General features: G+C 38.4%; 1 protein-coding gene across 2 annotated transcripts; it reads right to left on the bottom strand.

Annotated features, from left to right (window-relative positions):
• Positions 1-1,558: 1,558 nt before the first annotated feature.
• On the bottom strand, positions 1,559-26,825 carry LOC146462489 (kynureninase-like). 2 transcript variants are annotated; one of them, XM_085085587.1, is made up of 16 exons: positions 26,516-26,825; positions 24,074-24,194; positions 22,416-22,498; positions 19,839-19,972; positions 18,294-18,368; positions 17,448-17,529; positions 16,492-16,556; positions 12,263-12,361; positions 11,381-11,457; positions 10,093-10,145; positions 9,445-9,530; positions 8,658-8,712; positions 6,172-6,398; positions 3,733-4,114; positions 3,168-3,254; positions 1,559-2,994 (listed from the first exon to the last, which is right to left on the bottom strand). In XM_085085587.1, the coding sequence occupies exons 1-14, from the start codon at positions 26,712-26,714 to the stop codon at positions 3,980-3,982; spliced, it is 1,491 nt and encodes a 496-aa protein (XP_084941713.1). In that variant the 5' UTR covers positions 26,715-26,825; the 3' UTR covers positions 1,559-2,994; positions 3,168-3,254; positions 3,733-3,979. The 2 variants fall into 2 exon arrangements, with proteins under 2 accessions (XP_084941713.1, XP_084941712.1); XM_085085586.1 differs by having other exon boundaries at positions 1,559-3,254.
• Between the last annotated feature and the right edge of the window lie 328 nt (positions 26,826-27,153).

Genomic DNA, 27,153 nt, shown 5'->3' with positions numbered 1-27,153 from the left:
TATGATGTGATATGATATGATATGATATGATATGATATGATATATGTTATGTTATGATATGATATGATATGATATGATATGATATGATATGATATGATATGATATGATATGATATGATATGATATGATATGATATGGTATGGTATGGTATGGTATGGTATGATATGATATGATATGATATGATATGATATGATATGATATGATATGATATGATATGATATGATATGATATGATATGATAATAAAATAACAAGGGAATAATATATCTGAAAAAATGGAACAATTATGTGACTAAACATCAGATCTTTTCCATATTTACTGTACATCTAACTGAAAGGTTGGGTGGTAACATAGAACGATGTTCAAATATATTCAACTTATCAATTACCAATAGCAATTTTTAAGTGTCTTTTAAAAAGGCAAGTAAAGTAAGCGAATGTTTTTTGACGACTTGAGGTTGACAAAGAACTGTCGAAACATTGTTAATTAACTTTCCATTAGGTTTTAAGCGAGACACTTACAGTGCTAAAGTATTAAAATAATTAAATTAAAGTATTATTTAACTGAATAAGATCAGTAAATTTAATAAAGAATAAAGGTGTTACATGGCAAGGGTTACATGCCCTACGTGAAGTAGACATAAATAAAATGAATTTAATTCAGAAAATTGCATCATACTGCTCCAATTTCTAAATTAAAGTGTAAAACTTTGAGCAAGGAATTTGTTCATTTGGTGGTCGACAGCAAAACAACAGAACAATCACGCAAATGAAGAGAATCGCAAAATCAACTTCGTCTCCAGGATCTTTCGCGATACTCAAAATGCCGGACGGCGGCGAAAACTCTGGGACACGGCGAAAAATTCTCCAGGAATCGTGGATTGTTTTGCTAACACACACTTGATTTTCGCCTGAGCTATTTTTTTTTTCTGGATCAGATATGGAGTCCAGATGTAATTATATTTGATCACGTAAAAAGAATAGCAAAGAAGACATTCAACCGTGTCACGATGCAAAATACTCCACGACTCGTGGAGTATTTTGCGTCGTGTCTCAGGGTCTTCGACACCGTCCGCCATGTTGAATATCGCAAAAAAAAAAAAAAATCAAAGAAACGCGGGGCTCTGGGAACAAGGATGGTGTTAAATCCAATGGAGCAACCTTGTGTCAGGTGACAAAATACTCCACGATTCGTGGAGTATTTTGTAGCGGTGTACCATGGGTCTTCGCCGTCCGCCATTTTGAATATCGCGAGGACCGGGCTATGGACACGGTCGTTAAGGGAATTTAATTCAATTAATTTTTGACAATTCTTGGGTATTGAATGGTTTTCTGTATAACTTATTTTTGCTTTATCGTAAAAGTATTCAAAGAGATCAGCTTAAAAACCGAACTTAAGATAGCAGGTTCCACGTACTTAACAAGGAGATGTCGCGCCAGTACGAGGCTGCGTACTTTACGTGCGCGGAAGCTGCGTAAGCACATCAGCAAAATCGGCCCACACACGCACTGTCCACGCGGACTACCGCCAAAGGAGCGCACATCTACTACACAGATTCCACAGATTTAACAATTTTAATCATATTGAACAACATCACACGTGCACTATAAAATACGCTAAAAAAATTATTGGTTTTTTCTCGTCATACCGTTAATAAACTTTTCATAGCTTTAAATTCAGCGGCAATTCTCTCTGAGAAAGCAGACCCAATTCAGACACACATCTCAATCGTGCAGGATGTCATTCAAACCCCATTAAAAAAAAACTGGAAAAATCGCAGTAATTCTGCCCAATAGAGTGGCTTTGATTTGATTGTCGAAAAACCAACAAAACCAAAGTGACTACTCTGGCCAATCCCAACAGAAGTAAACACCTTAATGAAACAATCAGAATTCGAAGCTAAGGCAAGTAACCAGCGCCAAGCGCGGGAAAACGCGTGCGAGCAAGTCGCGATTCTCGCGCGCGATTTCCCGCCATCTTTTTCCATATAGTGGGTTGGTGTTTGTCTTGATTCTCATTGGTGGAGAAAGTGGCGCGAATTTTGCTAACCAATCACAGAGCGCAGTAAAACAAAACAAAGCAAACTTCTTTCGACACTCAATTGAAAACCTCCCTAGCCATACAAACAACAAGTTATACGTTTCACTTTGACAGGTTAAGGTAGTAAAAGTCGAACAGAGAGCAGATTTGATCTTTATATGTTACTTGAATTGTATTGACGCAACCAAAATGCGACGTACAATGGAATAGGCTCCTTTCGATATCAAAATTCAGTTTGATAACGAAGCCAAGAGGACACAAACAAAGGAAACTGAATAATCGAGTTTATTCACTTCTGTTGTTTGTGTTCTATGGACCTCGATATCAAGTTGAATTTTAATGTTTCGAAAGAACCCTATTAATCCTCAATGAACTGTCATTGGGAGTCCTGTGTTTAAACACTAATACAAATAACAGGGCTTGACGTGTCTCGTAGACAGTGACAAAAACAGAGAATGCTAAAAGAACTTGCTATTATTAGCACCACAACAATGAAGAATTAAATAATGTCTGTGGCCCATTAAAATATGCATACATGCCTCTTTTTGTTTACAGTGAACCTTAAATACATGACCTTATAAAAGTTTAGCATCGTTCAACCTGATGATGACAACGCTAAAATTCGTATTTTTTTGCACATTTTAACCACGATAAATTACGTTTCACGTAGTAAGAAATATATCCGTGTTGTACAGCTAACCCTACATAAACGACCCTGTCAAATAGCTATCATTTTAACCACGGGAAATAACGCTCTATACTAAGTAAGAAATACACCCACGTGAGACATTGTCAGCTAACTTTAAATAGATGGTCCCATAAACATTTTGCAACATTCCAGACAACTAGAGCTCACAAACTGATGGTGACAGTGCTAAAAACCTATCACTATTACATGTAATGTTTAAACCAAGATAAATAGCGTTTTTCACCCATATGACACAATGTCAGATAACCTTAAATAGATGATCCTATAAACGTTTTGCGTCATTCAAGACAACTAGACTGAGCTTACAAACTGATGGTGACAGTGCAAAAAACCCATCACCAGTACAGGTAATATTTAAACAACGATAAATAGCGTTTTACTTAGTACGACATGCACTCCTATGAGACTATGTCAGCTAACTTTAAATAGATGATCCTATAAATGTTTTGCGGCATTCAAGACAACTAGAGCTTACAAACTGATGGTGACAATGCTAAAAACCTATCACTATAACATGTAATATTTAAACCACGATAAATAGCGTTTTACGATATACACTCATACAGTGGTATAAAGCAATGTACAGCTAACCTTAATTAGTATAAATCTACTAGTGTTCTATCACGAATGCCGTTCTCTGATTGGCTACGCTACTCGCTATCTATTCTGTGATAGATAGTGAGTAGCGATTTTCAACAAAATGGCGCTCGCTTCTTCGCGTTTTCGAAGTGTCTGCGATGAGGAAATAGATAATTTACTTGTTTAGTTTTGAACGACTAGTAGATTTATACTAAAACAATTAGATTATTCGCTCTCGATTTCTATGCGTGATAGTTGATTCGGGCTTCGCCCTCATCAACTATCACGCGATAGAAATCTCGAGCTCATAATCTAATTGTTAAATAGATGATCCTATAAACGTTTTGCGGCATTCAAGAAAACTAGAGCTTACAAACTGATTGTGACAGTGCTAAAAACCCATCACTATTACATGCAATATTTAAACAACGATAAATAGCGTTTTACTTGGTAAGACATACACTCGCATAAGGCAAATTTACATTTAACCTTAAATAACGACCCCATTTGCTCGATATATTTTCAGATGCGTCGATTCGCTAGTATCGCATCCCAGAATAAACACTTAGATTTCAATAAAAAAATTATCGCCACCAGAATTACCTAAAATTAATAGCAATATTTCTTTTTCTTTGGCGACAACAATGAAGCTTCTAAGGGCCAGATTCACTTTGTTCCAACACGTCAAACGCTTCTCCTAATGCGGTAACAAACCGATGCACGTCTGCAAAGCTGTTGTACAGCGGTGTAGGGGCGATTCGCATCACGTGTGGTTCACGTGTATCCACCTGGTAGAAATTTAAATAAAAAGGAATTGAACATCCCACCTATATCATCTCTTAAATAAAAATAATAATAATAATAATAATAATAATAATAATAATAATAATAATAATAATAATAATAAATAATAATAATTTTTAAGGAGGAAGCGCCCGTCACGTAAAAACGTGGTTTTCAGGGAGGTCCTCCATTAAAGCAAAAATATTAAAATCTAGAAAAAAAAAAAAACACGCACTAGGCTATAAACTATTTAGAAATGATTATCTATGAACAATAAGGCGTTTATCTAGAAATATTTATCCATTAAAAGCCTTGTAATGTTTTTCTTAAAAATTGTACATGGCATTGGTTTCCTTAAAATTGCTGGGAAAGACATCTAGTGAATTGGTAGTACGATACTCTCTTTCCGCATTCCGTTTTAGGTTTAAACGCGAGTTTGTGAAAATCACTTGAAGGATAATAAACATAATCATAACTATAACAAATTGTCGAATCTGATTGGCTATCAGCAGCCATCATTAGAGCATTAAAAAGGACAGTGTACGCGTCATGCCAAAGTAATTGAACAGCACACGCCATTATGCGCGCAGTAATAGCAGGTTCTCGGATATTGTAATGGTTATGAATAATTGGTGACAGGACTTTGTGTTGTCCAATTCAGTCTGTAATCAAACTCGCGATGAAACGAATTGGACTCATCACTCGTATGATAACAGACTGAGTTGGACTCCACTCAATCCTACTATCATTATGAATAACCAGTTATTTGTAGTTGAACGTTATCTCTTCCTCGCAGCTCAAAGTTTTCCTCAACCTTCGCTCCCGGAAAATCGTTCGTTTCTCGGCACAGATATTGTCCGCGGACAAATATCCGTATTTAAGGCTGGTTCACACGTCGAACGCAAACGCGAGCAGAATGAGATACGCACGCACATTTCGGTATCCCAAGATGGCAGCAATCTTGTTCCCAGAGTCCGCGTTACCCTCGACCAGCAGTCGGGAAACGTGGACTCTGGGAACGAGATTAAAGATGGCGGAGGAGGACGCCATCTTGGTTTCAGTGAACGTAAACCGTAGAGGCATGGAACGAGTATTTTTCATTTTGCATTGGCGTTTGCCTTTGCGTTGCCCCGGTTCACAAGTGTGAAATGCAAATGCAAGCGAAAGGAAATGAAATTTTTCCATTTCTTGCGTTGTGGTAGTTCACACGTATGTTTGCTTGTGCTTGCGCTTGCATTTGCGTTTGCGTTGCTTGTGTGAACCAACCCTTAATTTGTACGACACCAATGACGCGATCTCCGGATAGCTAGTAAATAAACCCCTTCAGGCTGCTGGTATATCGGATGATTACGCCCGAGGCTGAATGATTGTCCGAAAAAATGAATAGATGGCAGAGAAGCAAAGCTTTGAGGGCAACTGTGAAATTTTGAGGGCAATCTTTCTGCCAAGGGAATTACATTGTACCATCTAATTTACCAGCAAGTCGTAAAGGGTTTTTTTTTATTTTATAACCCTCCGATTCATTTCTGAAACGCGCGCGCTTCACTGTTGAAAAATACAGACTAGCCAATGATAACAAATCGAAGCTGACTGGCTTTTACTCGATTTTATTATTCTGTGACTACACTGGAAGAGTCAAGTCCTAAAATGATGACGTTCTTTCTTGTCGGAAAAATCAGGCGACGGATTTCAAGTCGGACGATAAGATCATAACCGCCGTCCGATTTTGTACCACGTGACGTGTTTCGTCCAATGAGAGCGCGCAAAAATTAATATAAAATTTGCTATTCGCCGCCTGGCATTATTCTGGAAACTGAGCGAGAGTTTTTTGTCCAATTTGCCGGATACCAAACCAGGGATTGGAATTGGCAATCCACCGCTTTGGTATAAAAAATATATTAAAACAATTATTCTCTGAGGGAGAGGCAAAGAGTGGCATGTATTTATCTCGTTGTTCCGCGGGTCAGTAAATATCCACCACTATCCACCTCAGCTCCAGTAAATAATTGCAATATCTTTTCAAACGAAAATGAAGTTAATGTTTTCATATTCCGGCACTTACCACAACTCCTCGTTTCTCTAGCTGTTCATGCACAGCTTTGATTGGTACAGAGAATTTGACTGACAGCTGACAGCCGCGTTCACATGGGTTTATTGGCGTGACTATTGAGAGGCGAACTTTCCTATTTAGTGGGATTCCGTTCTCGAGTTTCTGTCGTTTTTCCGGTAATTGTTCCTCCTCGTCCTCTGATTGGCCGTAGTAGTGTAGAAGAAGAAGCTCAAGGTACGCTGCAAGGAAATCGTTTACAGCTTCAGGCAATTAACCCTTTAATCCCTAACATCAAAGAACAAATTCTCCTATCTTGTCCCCATACTTTTTTCCTATAAAAAATACTGGGGAGACGTACTGGGGAAAATTCACCTTGAACGTAAATATATGAAACACATATTTTGAAGTAATAGATCAAACAAGAGGAAGAGTGTTTCCTCCGATTTCCAAACACGGACAAGTAAGTTGGAAAAACGAGGCGCAGCCGAGATTTTTTAACCAGCTTCGAGGTGTTTGGAAATAGGAGGAAACCCTTTTTCGAGTGTTTGAAATAGCTTCTCAAACTATTGATAATTCTTGGAGAAATTCGAAGCAAAAGTTCACAAAATTTTATGATAATTAAGATCACATTTATACTTTACGGTAGTGATTTGCTTTGTTTTGGCTTGATGAATTATAAATGAGTGTTTGAGAACTGCGGATGAAAGATCAAATAGAGCCTGAGAAAAATTCAGGCTTGAACGGGATTCGAACCCATGACCTCTGCGATACCGGTGCAGTGCTCTACCAACTGAGCTATCAAGCCCACTGGGCGCTGGTCATATTGTGAGTTCGTAATATGCCCGTGAAGGATGAATAAATGAATATAAATATATGAAACATATATTTCGAACTGCGGATGAAAGATCAAATAGAAGAAAGATCCTCGCAGTTAGTACGCAACTTAAGCAGTTGCGAAAAGAAGCCTGTAAAAAACATTCAGGCTTGAACAGGATTCGAACCCATTCACCTTGGCTGATCATATCCTTAATTCTCATGACCTCGGGGGTTCAATAAGCATTGATATTACAAGGAGAAATTTTGATGCTGATCACTGTTAGGGCTTAAATTAAAGGAGAAGTACCACGCGAATTTTGACCATCTTTGGTAAAAATGGTGCAACGACACCTTCACCTGGTTACAAAGTAATTCTAGCACATAGAGAGAAAGAAATCAACTGACTTCTTGAAAGGGACAAACCATGACCTCTCCTTCCTCATTTTGGAAAATTAGCTCCCACGAGTCTCCTGTAGTTCAGTGGTTGAGAGCATCCGAACTAGTAATCGGAAGGTCTTAGGTTCGACTCCTGATAGGAGCACTCGGATTTCTTTTCCGAGTATGCCTGTGTCATTTACTGATAAATGCATCATTCTCATTTGTTCACCAGGCTTAATATATTCCATCACATTACTTCCATCGCGCATGTGCCACACATTGACATTCCAATCCTAGCAGTATGCAGGATATTTGTCCCATGAACCTAGTTTAACGGCCTTAGCTTCCACGAGTCTCCTGTAGCTCAGTGGTAGAGCGTCCGAACTAGTAATCGGAAGGTCTTAGGTTCGACTCCTGATAGGAGCACTCGGATCTCTTTTTCCCAGTTTTCCTGTGTCATTTACTGATTAATGCATCATTCTCATTTGTTCAGCAGGCTTAACATATTCCATCACAAAATACGAGAACTTGTAAAAAAGTTTAGCCTAGCTTCTTCAAGTTGGAATCCATTCCGAACCTGTCCATTAACAGCCAGACACTCACCGGCAGTTTTAGTACTCTGGGGTGGTAATAGGCAAAGTGCAAAGTTTTTCTGACGAAAATTAGTGTCCATTCATATGCAAACAAATTTAATTTTCATATGAAAAGCTTTGCACTTAGCCTTGTTTTCATAATGAGCCTCACAGCAACTCAGAAATGGCCTATTTATAACAAAATTGGACCATTATTTTTAAGGCTTTTGATGATAGGAAAACGCTTTTGGGGTTTTAGAGCGGTTTCCAATTGAGGTTAGTAAAACCACAACCAAAGTAATTACGCTGACCAATCACAACAGATGTAAACAACACAACAAGCCAATCAGAACTCGAAGCAAATACATGTAACTGGCGCTAAGCGCGGGAAAACGCGTGTGGCCAAAACACGATTGGTTTTGGTTTGGATTCCCATTGGTTGAGAAAGTGGCGCGCGCTTTGTTAACCAATCACAGAGCGTAGTAATGCAAACCAAAGCAAACGCGAAATTGCTTTCGACACTCAATTGAAAACAGCTCTAAATAATACTAAATCCCCGTAATACTTCCCTTTAGAGCTGCAAAAATTGGACACGGCCGAATGAAAAAAAAAAAGAAGAAAAAAAAAAGAAAATAAACGAAGCCGAGCCATAGACGACGAAAGAAAGGCAAACTGAGGAAGGGTGACCGTGTAGTCACCACGTCAACTACAAAGTATCCAGGCGATGCTTACCTGTTAAAATGTCTGACTTCGCTCGCAATTGTTTCATTGAAGTCTTACCAAAAACCTACAAGAAAGTCAAGAACATTGGTTAGATACCGAGAGCGAACGAGTGAGCGAGAGGAAGAACTCGATATTTTCTTGCCCAAGGAAGAAATCCATCGTACGGAAAATTATGGCGGCTGTACATTTTACCACAATACCTTGCGAACCTAACACAGCCAATAGGCACATAGAAAGCCATATTTTTTGCAAAATTCGTCCCTGTACTAACAACATTGTGTATGCTAGGTTTGAAGTTTACAGAACTTTTCTGTGCATTTTTATGAGCGTTTTTAAGGTCATCGTACGCTAAAAATTATGAGTAAATGTACCAGTCACCATCTTTTTCGTGGAATTTGTTTGCCAGTCGGTAAACTAGAGGGTTTTGAAAAACAGTTGAGTGCGCGTAAAACTAAACCAAATTCACCGCAGTCAATCTACCCACTCACAACAAACGTAAACAAGCTAATGAACCAATCAGAACTGGAAGCGAAAACACGTGAATGGTGTCAAGCGCGGGAAAACGCGTGCGAGCAAGTCGTTACAAGCTGAAGCATACGATCTCCCACAGGTCCCAATGCAAGTGCTACTTGCGATGCAAAGAAAAGAAACCTTCCCTCACAACATTATCTCGCGTATTTTGGTTCCAATGCGTCTTACCAAGTGAACGTATGTCGTCGACATATATAAACAACTTAAGGTTCGATTGGGTATAAACAAAGCAGCGGTACAGAATTTTAAGATAAAAAAGTCTTACATTCAAGCTTGCTAGTAGAGCCACTGTTTGTAGTAAGGGAGGATTAGACAGCTGAAAGCCAGCAGCTCCTGGAAGTGACTTGAATTCTAGAAAGAGAAAACAGAAACTTCTAATCAGTAAATAGAAAATGATAAACCCAAAGTGGCTAGACCGTTATGCTTTTAACTCACTTTGTTATATACCTAGACTTTCACTCAACAAAACGAACAAAAGGTTTGTTCTCGCACGGCAAGCCTCGGCCAGACGCGAATTCAGTGCGAGGTTTGCTGTGCAAAAACAAAGCTTTTTATTCTCCTGAGACTCAACATGGCCGCTGCGTGATAAAGGTTTATTAAAAACTGGATCACTGTATAATGAAATTCCAGGGATTTTATTGGCTTAGCGGCCATGGTATATGAGCCATTATACCATGCACGACAATAGCGATTATTAAATTGTCTTCTGGTTGTTCTTGTAACGCGAAATCAGCAAGATCTAGCAATATTTATTGACTGTTTTTAAATACAACAATTATTCCACTCATGCTTGTTGGATATGAGATGATTATAGCTAACGAGGCGCGTATCTGTCATCTCATATCCAACGCAACCTCGTGAAATAACTGTTAATTATTATAACAGCAAAAATAAGAACCCAAACGGTCATTACCATGTCCCATTTCAAATCGACTTTTTCTGTCATGTCCCCACCAACCAGCGAACCTGCAGCCGGAAAAAACCGAAGTTAAGATTAGATTTAGTTCCTATTAATAATGGACAGAAAATTCTTCCTCAGCCAAGAACGGCCGGCCACGGGGTGAGAGGGGAGGGTAGATCATTTAAGGTGATTCCGCTGAAAAAGAAGGAGTATTTAAAATTGTCTAAGACTTGGTCCAGTTCATGACTATGTTACGAGCATTACAAAAATGCGATAAAAAATGGGGGTCACCGTGCTCGTTTTTGTGCAACCTGGATGGCTATTATAGTAAATAGATGACCCACGAGGTTTATATTAGAAACGCTAGTAATCAGAAAAGGGAACTATTATTTCTAGAAAAACTAATTTCTTGCATTAAAATAGCGAAGCAGTTCAACAAAATTTACTTTAATCTTACACGACAAACTATTTTCATTGAACTAGAATTAAGATTATGAAAGAAATTAAAGATTTTGCTGCGTGTGCACGTAAGCAGCACTACCTAAATACGTTCTTTTTAAAGCATTCAAATAAAAATATCTCAAAGTAGAGTATTAAACTTTTCTTTAAATCGCGATATATAGTTTTCAACCGTATGACGTTTAAATTGATGCATTAAAAAATGGGGGTTACCGTGCTCGTTAAGAAGAAGAGGACCATTTATTTTCCTGCCGAGCTTAACCTCAAGGAAATCCCGCAATGTTGTGCGTGCGCGCGCTCGTGCGCTCGCTATAAAATGACGCGAAAAATTATGCGCATCAAGGATGTGCAATGCAATTCGAAGGAATCACCTTAAATGTTGTCTTCTGTATTTCCTGTTCGTTTTATTAGCTGAAAATTTAAAATTGTAGAAAGTTTTAGGGCACCGAATCCCGAATTTCCAAGCACACCTGTTGGGCGGTTTGCCGAAAACCGGTTTCGCACTTTAAACGACTGACATGACATATTTGCTTGCCAACCCCGAAAACAAAAGGGATTAGTTTTTCAGCGTTCAGAACTCAGTTAAAGTCACGTGATATTGCGGAAGCAGTCATGTTTTATTTTGTTCTTATGGAAGCGAAAAAAATGGCTGAAAAGAGAAATAAACACGAATAACAACAACGTCATAAAAGAGAGGAAAGCGAAATGAAGTAATCTTTCTTTCTTAAGTGCTAATTAAACAATGCTTTTAAGAAACATATTGAATTTAGGTCCGGGGGTTTTTAAGGTTTTCTTTGCAGATTTAAAAGAGCGTAAAATAAACCTGTATTGTGTAACTTACTTTGGAAGGTCAAAGTTATAAGCATGCTTTTCGTGTATAAACGCCCCTGCTATTCCACCAGGACCAGAATTCATATACTAAGAACGACAAAGACAAAAACTGTTCAGTTTTAAAATAAACAAATGAATGTTGTGCCGCTAGCACCAAGGACACAAATGTTAAACCAGAAAGTCAACTCTGCAGTGTTTGTAAGTGCTAAAGTGAACCCTGAATTTCCCACTGAGCGTTAGCCCTAGTAAGGAAAATGGGAGATCACACGAGGCAAGGAACAATAATCTCCGACCTCGGGATTTGATCGTACGCTGCTCTACCGTCTGAGCTACGAGGACAGACGGGAGCAAGTCGTGGTTGATAATGGTGGTAATTGTCTGCAGTGTGTGTACAAATGAATGTTGTGCCTCCAGCACTAAGGACACAAACGATGGATCAGAGAATTCACTCTCAGTCTGTAGTGTATGTGGTTAAAGTGCTAAATGAACACTCCACTGAAGAAGTGAAGATAACGGAACAAAAGTTACCGCCATGAAGGCATTTTAAAGAGTGAGAAGAGAATTGCGTTGATGTTCCTTTACAGAGAAAACTTGTACGTACAACTGAACTTAAAAGAATACGGACTGCTTTAAAATCGTTGTTCACCGTATTTTTCTCGTTCTAGAAAAAAAAATGAATAGTTCATCTGTCAGTCATTCAGTAAGTAGTCTGTTATTTCTCTCAGGAGTGGTACAGCGGGCGAGACAAAGGAGAACGCGCAAAAATCGCAGCCCGCGAGAAGACGCGGCGCGCGCGCGCAGCGAGGATCGATTTACGCGTTCGTGCGTGTTCCGCTTACTCTATTACTCGCCGATAGAAATACGAGAAAGCTCGAAGTCTACCAAGGTTTACCTTGTACGAACACCAGCAGGCAAAATCTACATTCCAGTCATGAAGCTTGAGTTCAACATTACCAGCAGCATGGGCTAAATCCCAACCAACAACGCAGCCCTGATGGATAACAGAGAAATATTTAACGCTTAAACTATCAATTATTAAAGTGTATCTTGAACAAGTTTTTTGATAGATTATTGTTATATTTAACAATTAGATTATGAGCCCGAGATTTCTATCGCGTGATAGCTGATGAGGGCGCAGCCCCGGCCGAATCAGCTATTACGCATAGAAATCGAGAGCGAACAATCTAATTGTTTTAGTATAAATCTACTAGTCGTGCAAAACTAAACAAGTAAATTATCTATATCCTCATTGCAGACACTTCGAAAACGCGAGGAAGCGGCCGCCATTTTGCTGAAAACCGCTACTCACTATCTATCACAGAATAGATAGCGAGTAACGTAGCCAATCAGAGAACGGCATTCGTGATAGAACACTAGTAGATTTACACTAAATTGTTATAGATTATAGATTACCTTAAGGTGTCGCTAAAATGACACGTGTAAACGTAACAGAGCTGAATGCTTGTTACATAAATTGTTAGTTGTTTATAGTAACAAATTTTCCCATGTACTGGATGAACGTAATCGCTGCGTTCATTGAAATCCATTGAAGCGCCATCTTGAATAATGTACGGCGAGCAAAATACGAGAGCCTCCAGTATTTCGCTTGCCGTGTATTCAATATCGGGGCTCAAAGAAACTCAGTTCCAATCAAGCCAAAAAAAAATGGTTTTTGGACATTCTGCACACTAGTTGGATGAAAAGATGCAAAGACTGAGACTCATGACTAGCGAAAACATTTTATCAGGTTCTTCAGGAACATAACATACAGCTATTTCAATTAACGTTGTCGGAACAAAGTATAAAGCTATAAGACAAGACCTCAAGATTCTGTGGATTTTTTTATGAATAAGGTCATCAAAATAAGCTATACCTCGTCCGTCCAGTGAAGATATACGATGGCGAGCCACTTGGATGAAAAAATGTTAGGATATTAAATGGATGAGGCGGCTTGCTTTAAGCTTTGATCGGACAAGCGTTCGTTGAAATAGCTGTATACGTCAGGTAAACGATACCAAAAAGGGTCGTTATCGAAAAAGGCGGGAACTTGCTGTTATTGGACGACTACTAAATTGGTGAATTCACTGATTTCCCGAATATTCGCTAAATTTGAACTTAAATCAGAAAATGTCTCTAAATCGTGTTGAGGAAAACTCGATAAATTTAACAGTGATCAATTCAAGAATGATTCAAGGCGTAAGAATTCGAGAATGACTCAACTTACAGTCCGTTTCAGCGAGGCTTGTTCTTATCTATACTATGTATGGAATTTTACAATGCTAATAAAACGAGGCTTCATAATACTTTTACGATGTTTTTTGATATATTCCTACACCGACAAAATCCAGGACTAAACCCGATAGAATATTGGCTACAAAAAAGCGAGGATATACGCAGCAAAGATGGCATCACTGAGCTGTAAGTACGACGCATTTTTTTTCTTTTTGAATTAGATAAAGAAAAAGAATCAAACTGCAGTTCTGATAATGTTTTAAACTGGTTTCCATACCACTCTTTTATAGCATTAAAGTTTTGAAAGTCTGGTTGTGAATTAACGCATTAATTTAAAGCATACCCTTCATCATATTTGTTCAGCAAAATTAATACTGTAGGTATCGCCTATGCCCTATGGGCGAAGTAAGTTCTTTTACATAAATTGTCATAATATTCGAACAAAACTTTACACCGGTGATTCGAGCAAATACAACTGAAACAAAGGAGAGCAAGAGAAGCATTGATGGTAAAATTTCTGTGAAGCAAACGGCTTCAGTTGCACTGAGAATTGCTTCGTGCCGGCCGTTTGTCAAGCACGAGTTTTTCTCTTGTTATAATTTACACATTGTTCGAATTGCGTCATATGAAGAAATGAACCCCATCGCCAGAAAGATCACATAAAAATTAGTAAGTTTACCTAGTTTGGTTTTGTTTCACTACGTAGTAACCAGGCTGTGACCTGTCAAAGGTCGCCCAAATTCCACACAAACGTCTCTAATTCTGAGATGGCGTCCACTAAATCCATCACCATCAATGTCATTTTTTGATTTTTTTAAAGCCTTCTACATGGTTGCAAGCTAACGACAGAACCTCAAACTTGGTAAACTGACTAATTTTAATGTGCCGTGATCGTTCTTATGGACTCCAATTTCTGATTAAATGAAAATTTAAAAACTCATCCCCAGTCGCCAACTGAAGTCCGGAACGGGCAATTCGAGAAAACCTTTCGACAAAATAACTGAGAAAAACTTCAGACACGAAATAAAAATTCAGCTAAACGTCAACAACATTGCGGGAAAGAAAAAAGTCCGTTTTTCTGGTTGCCCTCTTCCCCTGTATCGCCAACAAAGGAGTTTTTGTCGGATCTTTAGGTCTTCGCACTGGATACGTATGACGCAAACTGAGTTGTCTTTGACTTAGGCCTAGGGCAAACGTCGAATCTTAGTCGAATTTAATTCGTCGAACCTATTAATTTTGAAATAGGCGCATGAATGGTGCGACGTTTGCCGCAATTAAGTTCGACTCAAATTAATTGGTTCGACTCCAGCATAAGTTCGACTTGCCAAGTCGGATAATGCGACAGTGGTTCGGCGTTACAGCAAACGCCGTTCTAAAAACGCGCTGAACTCAATTCATAAATCATGCAAATTACAAAATAATTGATTCAAATGTGATGGACTGCGCAAAAGTCACAAAAATACCGACTCCCCCATCTGCCAAACGCTATTTCCCCCCCTGACGAGCATGCGCTGTACAAAGACAATTTCGCGACCAGAAATGGCGAGCTATCGAGAGTCATTGCTGACATCGCACAGCGTGATGGAAATGTGTTTTTCGTGTTTCATGAACACTAAATATAAATGATTGAAATGAAAATTGCCTATTTGCAATAAATGCTCAGTGTTTGAGTGTTTTCTTTCTATTTTTCGCAATTAATTGCCAAAGAAGAGCCCGACGAGCACTGTATTTCGGCATTTCGCTAGCAACTCCTAGCAATAACTAGCCGCACATCGAGTGAATAGGGACCTTACGAATGCAAGACGGTGACACCAACGCAAACGTCATTTGAAAGTATAACTTTATTTCATTTGTGCTACTTCGCGATTATTTTAACTCATTCAACTTGTATACACAAACGACAAACTAGCCAGGAACCAAATTGGTAGGAGTACCGTTCAAGTTAAGGAAGAGAATGAAAAATTCACTCCCGTGGGTTCACGTTCTCTACAAAACCTTGAATTTGGTCATTTCACGTTGTTGTTTTGCAGAGGACGACAAAGAAATGTACCAAAATTTAAAACGCACGTGCAGAGCGATTGTTTTTGCTCATTAATCTTTTTGTGTTGTGGCGTGTTTTCGTAAGGTCCCTAATAGCACGGGGACACGTGCTTATTCCCGTGTTTCACGAAGTGCAACTTGAGAATTAGGGTCGACGCAGGTTCGACGTTTGCTACCACACTGGAATTAAGTCGACTCTTTGTCGAACCTATTTTTAATAAATTCGACGCGACTTAGATTCGACGTTTGCCCTAGGCCTTAGCGTTACTTAACAAGGGATCACTGTCATAAGAGTAATACCGTTGTTCCGCAGTTCACGTTCCGGCGAGTATCGAGCGATTGTTAGCTTAATAGTTCTGCTCGCAGGGTTAAGTTTAAACAGCTGCTGTGTTTCCTTTTAAACGGATAAGCAAACCGTTTAAACGTTTTCCCTTGAGCGTTAAACGGATGCAAATTGTTTTAAACGGATAAGCAAACCGTTTCAACGTTTTCTCTAGAGCGTTTAACGGATGCAAATTTTTTTTAAACGGATGAGCAAACCGTTTAAACGCTTCAATGAACCGTTTAAACGGATATAAACTGATGGTAAACGGTTTCGCCGTTTAAACGGAAAAGCGTTAGCGTCCCCCTTCGTTTTCCCATGGATCCATGGTTTTCCCAAAGAAGGTCACTAATGTCTCGGACTAATGTCTGCGATTTATTAAGAGATCAAGTCTTAAGATTTTCAAGGCTCGATGGAGAGAATTAGTGAAATTAATATCGCGTCGGTTATAGGAATGCAAGTGCAATGCATCTATGAACTAAAAACTGGGAAAATAGCTTTTCAGTGTAGCTTCTTCTTGTTTTTACCTTTTTCTGTGCAGCGGCAGTTATCCTCTTCATATCAAAGAATTGACCGGTATAGTACTGGACCCCTGAGAAATTAATATGATTTGTTTAAACATCAAAGGAAGTACAAACGTTTACCAAAATTTGTACCTTAGAGATAATAAAAAACATAAGGATATCCCCTGTAAGCGACAAGTGTAATCTTGTGGTAATTTTCCCAAAAAAATCACCACGGCGTTTCTACTGTTTCTAATACTTAGATTCATTGCTACAAGTACGCTTTCGGTAGACAGTCAGTTTTTGTGATCCTACTGAAATTTTTCCGATACTACAAGGTTAAAAAGATACCCATTTGAAGTTAAGCCTTTCTGTCTAGCACACTATAACATGTATGAAGTACCCCCCAGGCTTATGTGCCATTAAACCGTACAGGCAAATCCCTCTTTATATAGATAATTCAATACATGTATGTATAGGGATGTCAAAGCAGCCATGCATCCCCCCACCCCCACCCCCCAAAATATTTTAAAGAGTTTGATCGATAATCAAAGCCTTACTCCTATGCTGGGAGTGAACTATATCTTGTGTTCACGCAGCAAGAGTATGGTAGGATTGGTAGCAATCCTAGTTCATAGCCCCTTTAAACCTTGTTTCCATAACCACGTGTACCCTCCGACAATGGCCCCTCACGATACCACAAAGACAGATCCAGAGGGGAGGAATGGTGTTAATGAGGATGTTACTCTAATACCGGAGGTTAAATTTACACCATTTTAAGATCACTGCATTCTAAAAATTAGACTCTGCCCCTTGACCCCATTGTTTGTGTGGGCATAAAACACTTACAAGTTGCAACCACCTCTTCACAAAAAGGATTATTCTGAATCTACCCCCTGGTGCTGCCAAGGTGCTACCACAGGAATACCAACACGTTAAAATAATCGCATATGTTAATCAAGCAGCAAAAGATTACCAACCACTAAACATGACAAGTGCTATCGAGTCTCCCTGCTCCTCAATAATTGACATGATATCCTCTGTCCTCAGTAACTCTTCACCCTGCATCACAAAATCAGCAAAGAAGGAACATAAAACAGTGCTTTATGTTGCTGCCTCCTGATAAGAAGCTATTTTAGCGTGGTTTATTGCTGTGCAGGAATAGCAGATCTTAACCAGGAAAAAGAATAAACACACATTTTTAGAGATAACAAAGCGACAGCCCTCATTAAGATCTTTTTTTCCCACAATAGCCATAAACCCTACAAAAGTACCTTTGAATAAGTTAAAAAAATCCAGGTTTCTCGGGACATCCCGAGATGCGCAGAATGTATACACAGTGAGCAAAAGGAGCCAACATCCTTGAAATCAGGTGTAGAATTAATGCTAATACTCAAAAATAAGCCCCAACCCCCTTAATAAGCTGCCCCAAGTATAAGCCCCAAAATTTCAGATGACAAAGTCCTTCACATAGTAAGCCCCCACCCTATCCCACAAATAAAAGTCCATGGACTGATAGGATTAGCTGTTTTGGCCATCCGTTTTGAAAAAAATTCCCAAGAAAAGTTCCTTGAAATCTTTTGTCAAGAAAACAAAGAAGGGGGTGAAGTGATTCCTGAGTGGTAGATGAAATAAAACCTGTAGTGAGTGCCCCAAGATCATTGAATTTAACCACTTTTATGGAAAATGTGGAAACAATTTGGGGTGTAAATGTATTATGTGTTGTGGTTCAATTAATTTATCCTTGGAAACATGTTCTCAAAGTCAAAAGGGGTTGTGTTTCCTTTGAGATTAAAATGATAGTAACACCATGCATAGTGCCATACCTCCCTCGGTGTAGCCTCCACAAGTGATTCTGCTGGATTGTAACCATGGAAACGAATCTGTGATTGCACTGCATACTGCAAATGGAGCCAGAAAGGGTTCAAAAACAATAATTATGTTAATATTGAGGCATGCTAAACAATTTCATGCGCATGGGGACCCATGGAAGGTTATTGGAAATTCCAAGGGTTGGGGAGGGGGGAGGGGCTGGAGAAGGCAGAAAAGGTTAAGTTTACAAGGAAAGTATGGAGTTACATGTGAACTGACATTTTCCAAAAGGGTGGGTGTTCCAAACCATTTCCCAGAAAAGGACAATAAGAGTGTGCTTGGTACTTCGATTCCGAGCAATAAATATCATGTCACAAATGCAATGGAAGCATTGCTCCCCACTAAAAGCTACAAGGCTGTATTCAGCAGTGCTTTACTGTGATGTTGTTTATTGAACTTTAAAATTAAGGTGGCTCTAAGTTTTGAGTCTGTGGATGAAATTCTTAAGTATGAAATTCAAATGAATTCAACACTACTGAGCAGTACTTTCCTGTGGTGCATTTTGTTATGTTTTTTTTAGGTGGTTCTAATTTTTGATTCTGGCTGGATGAAATCCTAAAGTGTGAACATTCAAATGAAAACTGCTGAGTGCTCAGTAATTTTACAATTTTGTTCAAGGTTGTTCCAATTTAGAGCCTCTGATAAAGTCACCAGGCATGACCATTCAAATGAAAGCTTAATTATGTCGACTGTACTTTGAATACTGTAGTGCACTTCTTTTTCACAAAGTTAATATGTAGTCACATGACATTTTGAACAAGTACAATCAACTCCTGATAACTCGAACCCTTTGCCTCGCTAGTAGCTCAAACCAATTTTCCTTTCCCTTCAGCTCATTTTCTACATAACATCACTCACGATAAGTCAAACCTTTTTCAATTTCCCTTGAAGGTTCAAGTTATTGGGAGTCGACTGTAGAATAATAATATTTTTACACACTAAAGGCAATCATGCCATCATACGTGACCCTCAACAGAAAAACAGGGGAAAAGGTGATAGCATTCTCAAAAAATGCTTCCACCTTAAGGACGGTGAACTTTTTATCATATCGAAATTGAAGGCTGTAAATTCAGAGTAATTTGAAAATGTAAAAATGTAAATTTAAAATAACTTCAAAATATAACTTGACAAGCTGTAATTTTACTAGGTTTATTATTTTGTAATGTAATTACGCAATTCGCTTTATGCGTGACATTTTTTTTTTAATAAAATGTTCTTATTATTACTAATACAAAAGTATTTTTGCATGGTTTACATGTATGACTATGTGGGAAAAGCAGATTTTAGCAAGGGCTAATCGATAAAGAATATTGGGAGTAACCACACATTTTTTCAGAGATAATCAAGCAACAGTAAGTTTCAAAGAAGCAGTAAAATACATGAATCAAAGCAATATGCATGGCTACCCCCAATTTACCAAAAGCACTTGCTAAGTTCCGCTTTCTTTGCATAGTTTTTTAATAGGCCGGTGCAAAGACTTACTCCGTTCTCTCACTTACATGATCAGATGGGAAAGCCTTGGCTTCTATGAGAATTTTATGTCTCTGAGGAGTTGGTCTGTAAAATGGAACCATCAACAGGTGCAGATTGACTGAAAGAGAGTTCATGATTGCAACCTCTATATCTTTAGCACCTGAAAAGTATCAACACTGTAATTAAAATCAGTCTTTAAATACACAAATGTTTGGTTTTATCAAGAGAGTTTGATAGGGTAATTCAGGGTTCTCATTAGAAGGTGGGTGCCAGGTACCAGTACCAGGATACACAAGAGTCAGTACCTGCCTACTTTCAAACTGAACATAAAGAAATTCACTTCAAGTGTAATTTTCTGCCCAGCTAATCTCCTATAGGTGCCCCCCCCCTTGACTTCAAAACTTAATGAAACTCCAGGTAATTTGGCCACCATGAAGAGTTTGAGTGTAATAGGCTGAGCCCTTCATCAGAGCCCTTTGCTCTGACAAAGGGCTAACCCTTAAAATGTCAGCACTTGAATGGTGGCCAATTTACTTTACGTTCTGGACAGCACGTACTGTTGATAAAACCAAACATTCATTTCTACTCCCCACCAACACAGCACCACAGTTTCTAACCCCCTTATCTATTAATTATTATTAAAAACTGGATCATTATGTAATGTAATTCCAGGAATTTGATTGGCTAAGCAGCCACGGTATATGAGCCAATATTATACCATGCCCTATTAATAGAGACCTTTAAACTGTCTTTTGGTTGTTCTTGCAAAGCGAAATTAGCAAGATCTAGCAATATTTCTTGATTGTTTTTAATAAAACAATAATTATTATTCCACTCGCTGTGACTTGTTGGATATGTGGTGATTATAGCCAACTCGGTGCAACGCACCTTGTCGGCTATCTATCATCTCATATCCAATGCTAGCCTCCCACGCAGTCGTTTTTAGGGGACTCGTATTACCTCCTCCCCACAAACGCCTGCTTACCCAAGCGCCACATTCCTTTCCCATTGTTTTACTCCCCAAGCACCCTAGCCAATCACCATGGAGGCATTGTTTAATGACATCAAATCAAATTGCTGGTTACAATGGTCGCTTCCGTTTCCCGCGAGCTTTGTACAGAGTCTACAGTCTCTGTTACCGTCTTGAGAGATGCGGTAGTTAAGTTGGAATATTTAACAATTATTCCACGAGCGCGCGTTGGATATGAGATGATAGATAGCCAACGAGGCGCGTAGCGCCGAGTTGGCTATAATCATCTCATATCCAACAAGCGCAAGTGGAATAATTGCTTTATTAAAAACAATCAAGAAATATTGCTAGATCTTACTGATTTCGCGTTGCAATAATAACCGGGAGACAATTTAATGATCGCCATTTCTTGGCCACGGTATAATGGCTCATATACCATGGCCGCTAAGCCAATCAAATCCCTCGAATTGCATTATACAATGATTCAGTTTTTAATAAATATATTTTTTCACTTCTGGAATGGCTGGTCATGGCTGAAACACCAAAACAAATATCGAATGTGAATACAAGCGCTTCTTGTGCGACATTTTGACACCGCTGGGAGAGTCAAAATATTAAGGAAAGTGTAATCGATCTTCCCCTGATCGAGTTGACAATCGGTGAAGATATCGCCTCTTACGGGTGCGGAAACTCTGAAGCAGATTTGTTTGTTTGTACAAAGTGCTACGACAGACTAACTCGATTCGAGAAAGCAAAGAAGAATGTAGAAGGTATCAAGGGGAGATCTGCAGTGTTTATCATTCCATTAAAGATTATTAAACGGGAAGTAAAACGACAAAGAGCCGATCAACTTGTGGTCCTTGTGGAAAATGTCGCACGTGCCCCCGAACAAACTGCAACAACAAAGCGAGTTTCAACTGCAAAATCTTTAAAGTTTACCGACATATCGGGTAATATTTCGGTTTCCTCCACACTGACAAGGTCGACAAGATTGAAGGCAAAGCTTGATAAATATTAAAGCGACTTTGCGCAACCAGTCGGCAAATTGACGAAAATATCGCTATTTCCCGTCACGAATTTTTTTATTGCAGTCAGTTGATAGGCTTTTACACGAGAAATTTTGAACGTAGGGCACACGGTGCTAAAAGCTCACGTAAGCTCGGTCAAGTTCTGTCTCCGTTGTGATGTTTTTCACTGTTCCCGCGAGAGGCGTTCTGAGGTCAAGGTCAACCTTCCAGATTTTAGAAGGTTCACTGTGATTGGCTTAGCGGCGGAAAGGAATGTGGCGCTTGGGTAAGCAGGCGTTTGTGGGGAGGAGGTAATACGATTCCCTTAAAAACGACTGCGTGGGAGGCTAATCCAATGCGCGCTCATGAAATAATATTGTTAAATATACAGTTGCTCCTGAAATATTTCTTCTGCTAGCCAATTCAGTAGTAACCGTCCTGAGTTTTACTTGAGGACGTCACATTAAACTAACATGACCCTTCTTAAATTTACATTGTAAACATATTGTACGCCATTAAATTTCAAGGAATTTTCTAGGGGTTTACTTTTGCACAGGGCTTTTTGATGGGGAAAAAATCAAGGCCTTCCTGCTAAATTTAAATTGGGTGGTGTTGTCAAGACTTACCCACTATTTTGGCACTTTCTGATAGAACAAAATCTTCTATAATCCACCAAGGTAAACTACCAAAAAAGTGACCATAGACACCCCTAAAAAAAATAAATAACAATTCATTGCACACATTAGTCATGCTGACAGCCCTCCCAAACTGTACCAGCAGCCACCAATATTATTTTTACCATCTACAAACAATAGACAAATTATAAGAGATTTATAATTATGTTTACTGGAAAATGGCAAATGGCAGAAATGACCTTCATTTGTCACTTACTGTTTTCAGTTTCTCAGTAAAATTGAACGAGTAGTTTGGCATTAGCATGTACTGATTTATTATTTCAAGAAAATATAAACGTAAGTCTCACGTTTGCCGTTGAAGTGTAGTTCACATGCATGCATGCCAATTTTTTCCCTTTGGACTTAGCCCCTTAATTTCTGCCCACTACTTCTGTTATGATCATGCTTACTGCATGTTACAACACATTTTGTAACACAACACAGTTTGTAATAATAATATTGTAGACATTGTACCCTGTTCAAATAATGGCAGATTTCTATGGGTTAATAGGATTTTATTACTAAAACACAGCACAATAATGTGACATGTTTGATCAGCCGGCATTCGACACTTGTACTCTACATGTATGTAGTCCTTTGATTAAGTTTCCTGCCTACAAAGCCTACAAAAAAGTTTAACTTTCTCTGCCTTTTGCTGCAGTCATTGCTTGTAGCCTTCTTCCTCTTTGACATCCTTTGCTTGCCACTAACAGTGTCAGGTCAGCCTGATGCTGATGCTTATAGGACTTAGATTCCATTGTTGTGTTTCAAGAACAAAAATAAAAGTGGTTTTAGTCCGAGACTATGATAAATATAATGATGGTAATGTTTCTTTAGTTTGAACTTAATTGTTGCAGTTACAGTTAAAAAAATTAAACGTCTTTCTGCCGTAAAAATGTCTGCTTTAGTTTCTGTATGGATAAAACATGTGTCTGTGATGCCCAAAAGCTTGCTTATATACAGACACCTGGATAATACAGACACTTTGGCATTTCCCCTTAATGTCCGTATTAACTGAGTGGGTTTCACTGTATATGGCAGATACATCTGTAACTTTATTAAATGCATGAAGTCGGTATTAAAATGAGTTGAGTTGTACCACAGCCATGTCATGTTGTATTTTCCAAAACAGTCAGAGGGCATATAATAATTTATTGTTTCACGTTAAATTTTTGGTGAAATATTTTGTTTCACTCATTCAAAGTTCCTGAATTTTTGCATGTGGCCCAGATAATAATAATTCAAACTGTACGTAAGGCAAAAATTCAGACACTTTTGAGTGAAGCAAAAAATTGGCCTAAGATTTCACATACATTAAGACAGTAATGTGCTATCAACCCTTCAATTTCAAAAACAACCTGAGTTGGGGCATATTTGCATCAAAGACAACCTTATACTTTAATTTGTATCTCATACCATGTACATGTATCATGTATCTCCCAAGGTAAATTTAAAGGTAAATTTTCTTGATATTTTTAATTAATAACTTCTCAGGTACAGTACTTTTATAAGAACAGCATGGAGACAAGAAAAGTGGAATTTGTTCTTTAACATTAGGGGTTAAAGGGTTAATAACAAAAGGTGTTTGACACACCTGTACATGTACATACATTTGCTGCCACTTGTCCATCTCCTGTACAACCAAAGTTTGAGCCTCTTTAGGTTGGAGACCGAGAGAGTTGCCGCAGAAGTATAAGCAGTCCATATCCTTATCAACCAGTGAAAGATCAACTTAAAAGAACAAAATATTTCAAAATGGTGATTGCATGCATGATATAATGTGATCTCAATATCGACATGGTACTTAAGTGTGGATGTTACTGTGCAACGAACTCAATCACTCAACATTGATCAGCCAATCACAGGTCACTTTACAACAAAGGAGTCTGGCTTTGGTAGCTTGTAAACCAATCAAAAACGAGAACATTTCTCAGTTTAAATTTCAAAGTGTTGTTTTTTTTCAGCGGCTCCGGTTGAGTTTGTTGCACTGTAATTACATCTTCCACTAGAATAAAATGCAATACTAGAGTACCAATGAGAATCACTATCAATAACAATCGATGACAGTCAATAGATCTCAATTAATGGATTGATATAATTTTGGAAAATCAATGGTCAATCAAACTATCATAAACAAATATGTCATTGATTAATCACCAATTTCCAATAACGCGCAAGGAGAAATCTGGTCATTTCATGCTTCTAAAATGAACATATTCAAATATACAATTAATTTACATGCATCTCATACTGTATCTGTATACGTTCAACAATACTATTAAAATGTTGCAGCATAGTCACGATATATAACATCGTAACCACTTTATTTGTTTGGATGGTACAGTACATTAAAGGAGCATAGTCACACGCGGAGCACCTTTCTGCGCCCCTTAATGATTTTGAAAAGTTTAGCCTGAATTTTTTAAAGCTGTCTCCAAGATCAGCCTGAGATTTATATCATTCTTCATCTTCTCCATCCTTGAATACTACTGATCTTCAATAACAGTTGTTTTACTTCAATAAGGATTCAAAGAATGCCTCTGTTGATTTTTTTTGGCAACAATTTACTTTGTGAAAGCTTTTTTATAGACAATTTGGTGGATGTTGGAACTGGTAGGGTTGACAACAGGATTTGGAAGATGTGCACATGTCTGACAATATAATGTAGACAGATTTGGCTTGACTATAGATTTTACACTTTTCTTTGTTGATTTCAAGGAGTAGTGGCGTCATTTTATTTAGCTAGAAAATTGGGGCAGCACGCTTTGAAGTCGAATTTTGTAAACCGGCATTTGTTTGGTTGCAATGTCGCATGTTTGATCGTCCAAGAAGAGACTCAGATCAGCTTTATGCATCTTTCTTTGAGAATTTGTCTCAGAATATTTTTAGAGGATATGACATCTTTGGACATTTCAATTTGCTCGCACTTTTTTCATCTTAGAGTGCACCTAGCAGTCTAGGCCTTTGTTGAGCATAATTTGAGAATTTTCTGTGGGATCACACTGAGCTTGTTTACTGGTACCTTACTTTCCCTAAAAATATCACGCTGGATTAGGACAGTATTAAGTGATAAACATTTTATTTTAATGTCTTCGCTGACAAAATAAACTTTAAATTACTTACTTAATTTACTGAATTTTCATTTGCCACCGCTTTTACAATAATGCTAGTGAGCCTCGTGCAGCGATTACATGTGCTTCATTTGAAAGAAAACAATAAAATTTTGATAGCTGAAAGTATACAGGAAATGATCAAAGGTCATGTCTGTGCCCCTTTAAATTTTTACTGATCATAATGAAAAGATTGCTTAAAACACACTATATTCTAGCACTGCCAGGAGACTGAATTGCCCAACTTGCCAGACACAATCCTTCACCTTAATACCATGTGATCTGAAGTTTGCCAGACAAACCCCTAACACACCCCCAACACAACCCCTTTCTGTCACGCCATAAAATTAATTAAACTTCTTTTTATTCTTAATTACTTTACTTACATTTTACTTGAGATAAGTCTTTAAGAGAACACAAGCATTCTTAAGGCTTATAGTACATGTACAGGATCTTTTACTAATTAACTGGCAAAAGCACCGTAATTTATGCGGGAAATTTTAACTTAGACTTTGGGAATCGATTCAAACCATGAAGAAATCTTTGCTAATAAAACAAACAAATGTTATGTCCCCTTAAATGATAATACCTTCAGCTTATTTCATTTCCACGTGTCCTGTTGAAGTTGTTTTCAGACTTTAAAATATTAAGCTTGAGAACTTTACGCAACTACTGTAAGCTTATTTAGTTTTGTATCTAAACACCGGCATTACATGTAGATAAGTTAAAGCTAGCATGGCGTTTGTACAGTACAGACTTGAACAGACTGTCGCAATTGCTTTGAACAATAAAGATCTTAAAACGATTCCCTTGATCAATTTTCGAAAAACGGAAGCAAACTGCAGAATACCCTTCCACTTCTGCATCTCATTGAATGAGAATACGACGCATTGGTATCTGCCTCCTTAAAACCAGATTACTCAGTAGCAATTCTAAACTTACCTAACGGAAGATCTTTCATCTTTGGAAAGTGAAATTCATCGCGAAGGTTTCTCAATTCATCTTGTTGATCCAACAGTCTAGCGAAGGCTTCGTCTGTTACCTCTAAGTTTTGTTCTTTTGCTAACCCTAGAAGCGTTCGAGCGGGTTCGTAGTTTACCTGTTCACTGTACTTGTTCTTTAATGAGCCGTTAGATGCCATTTCAAGCTATTACATCTACAAATTCAGAAGTTTTGTGACGATACAAAAAGATATCGACAAACAAGCTGACCTTCACGTTAATCGTGGTCCCCTCAGCCGGCGCGTATCCGCCAAAAAAGCCGAACAACATTAACATTAGACCAATCAGAGAGCCGGTACAACCGCAACAGGAAGTAAAAGCGAACCAATCAGGGAGTTGGCTTCTGTAGTATCAGGAGAATTTGTCGTTTTGACGTTTGTCAACAGAAACAAGAAAATAATCGTCCTGTTAAATTATCACCCCAGTGAAACAAAACCTTCGATTAGTGCCTCTAGTCACAGACAGAGTAGGTCGGAATGGATTGAAACTTGAAAAATGTTAGGCTAATTTTTTTCAAGTTCTCGCATTTTTGGTTTCCGAAATGCTCTTAACAGAGAAAGAGATGTTCCTTTCAAGAAT

This window comes from Pavona decussata, unplaced genomic scaffold, assembly GCF_977016875.1.
Source record: "Pavona decussata unplaced genomic scaffold, jaPavDecu1.1 SCAFFOLD_187, whole genome shotgun sequence".
NCBI classification, from domain to species: domain Eukaryota; kingdom Metazoa; phylum Cnidaria; class Anthozoa; order Scleractinia; family Agariciidae; genus Pavona; species Pavona decussata.
This window is presented reverse-complemented; position numbering and strand designations above follow the sequence as displayed.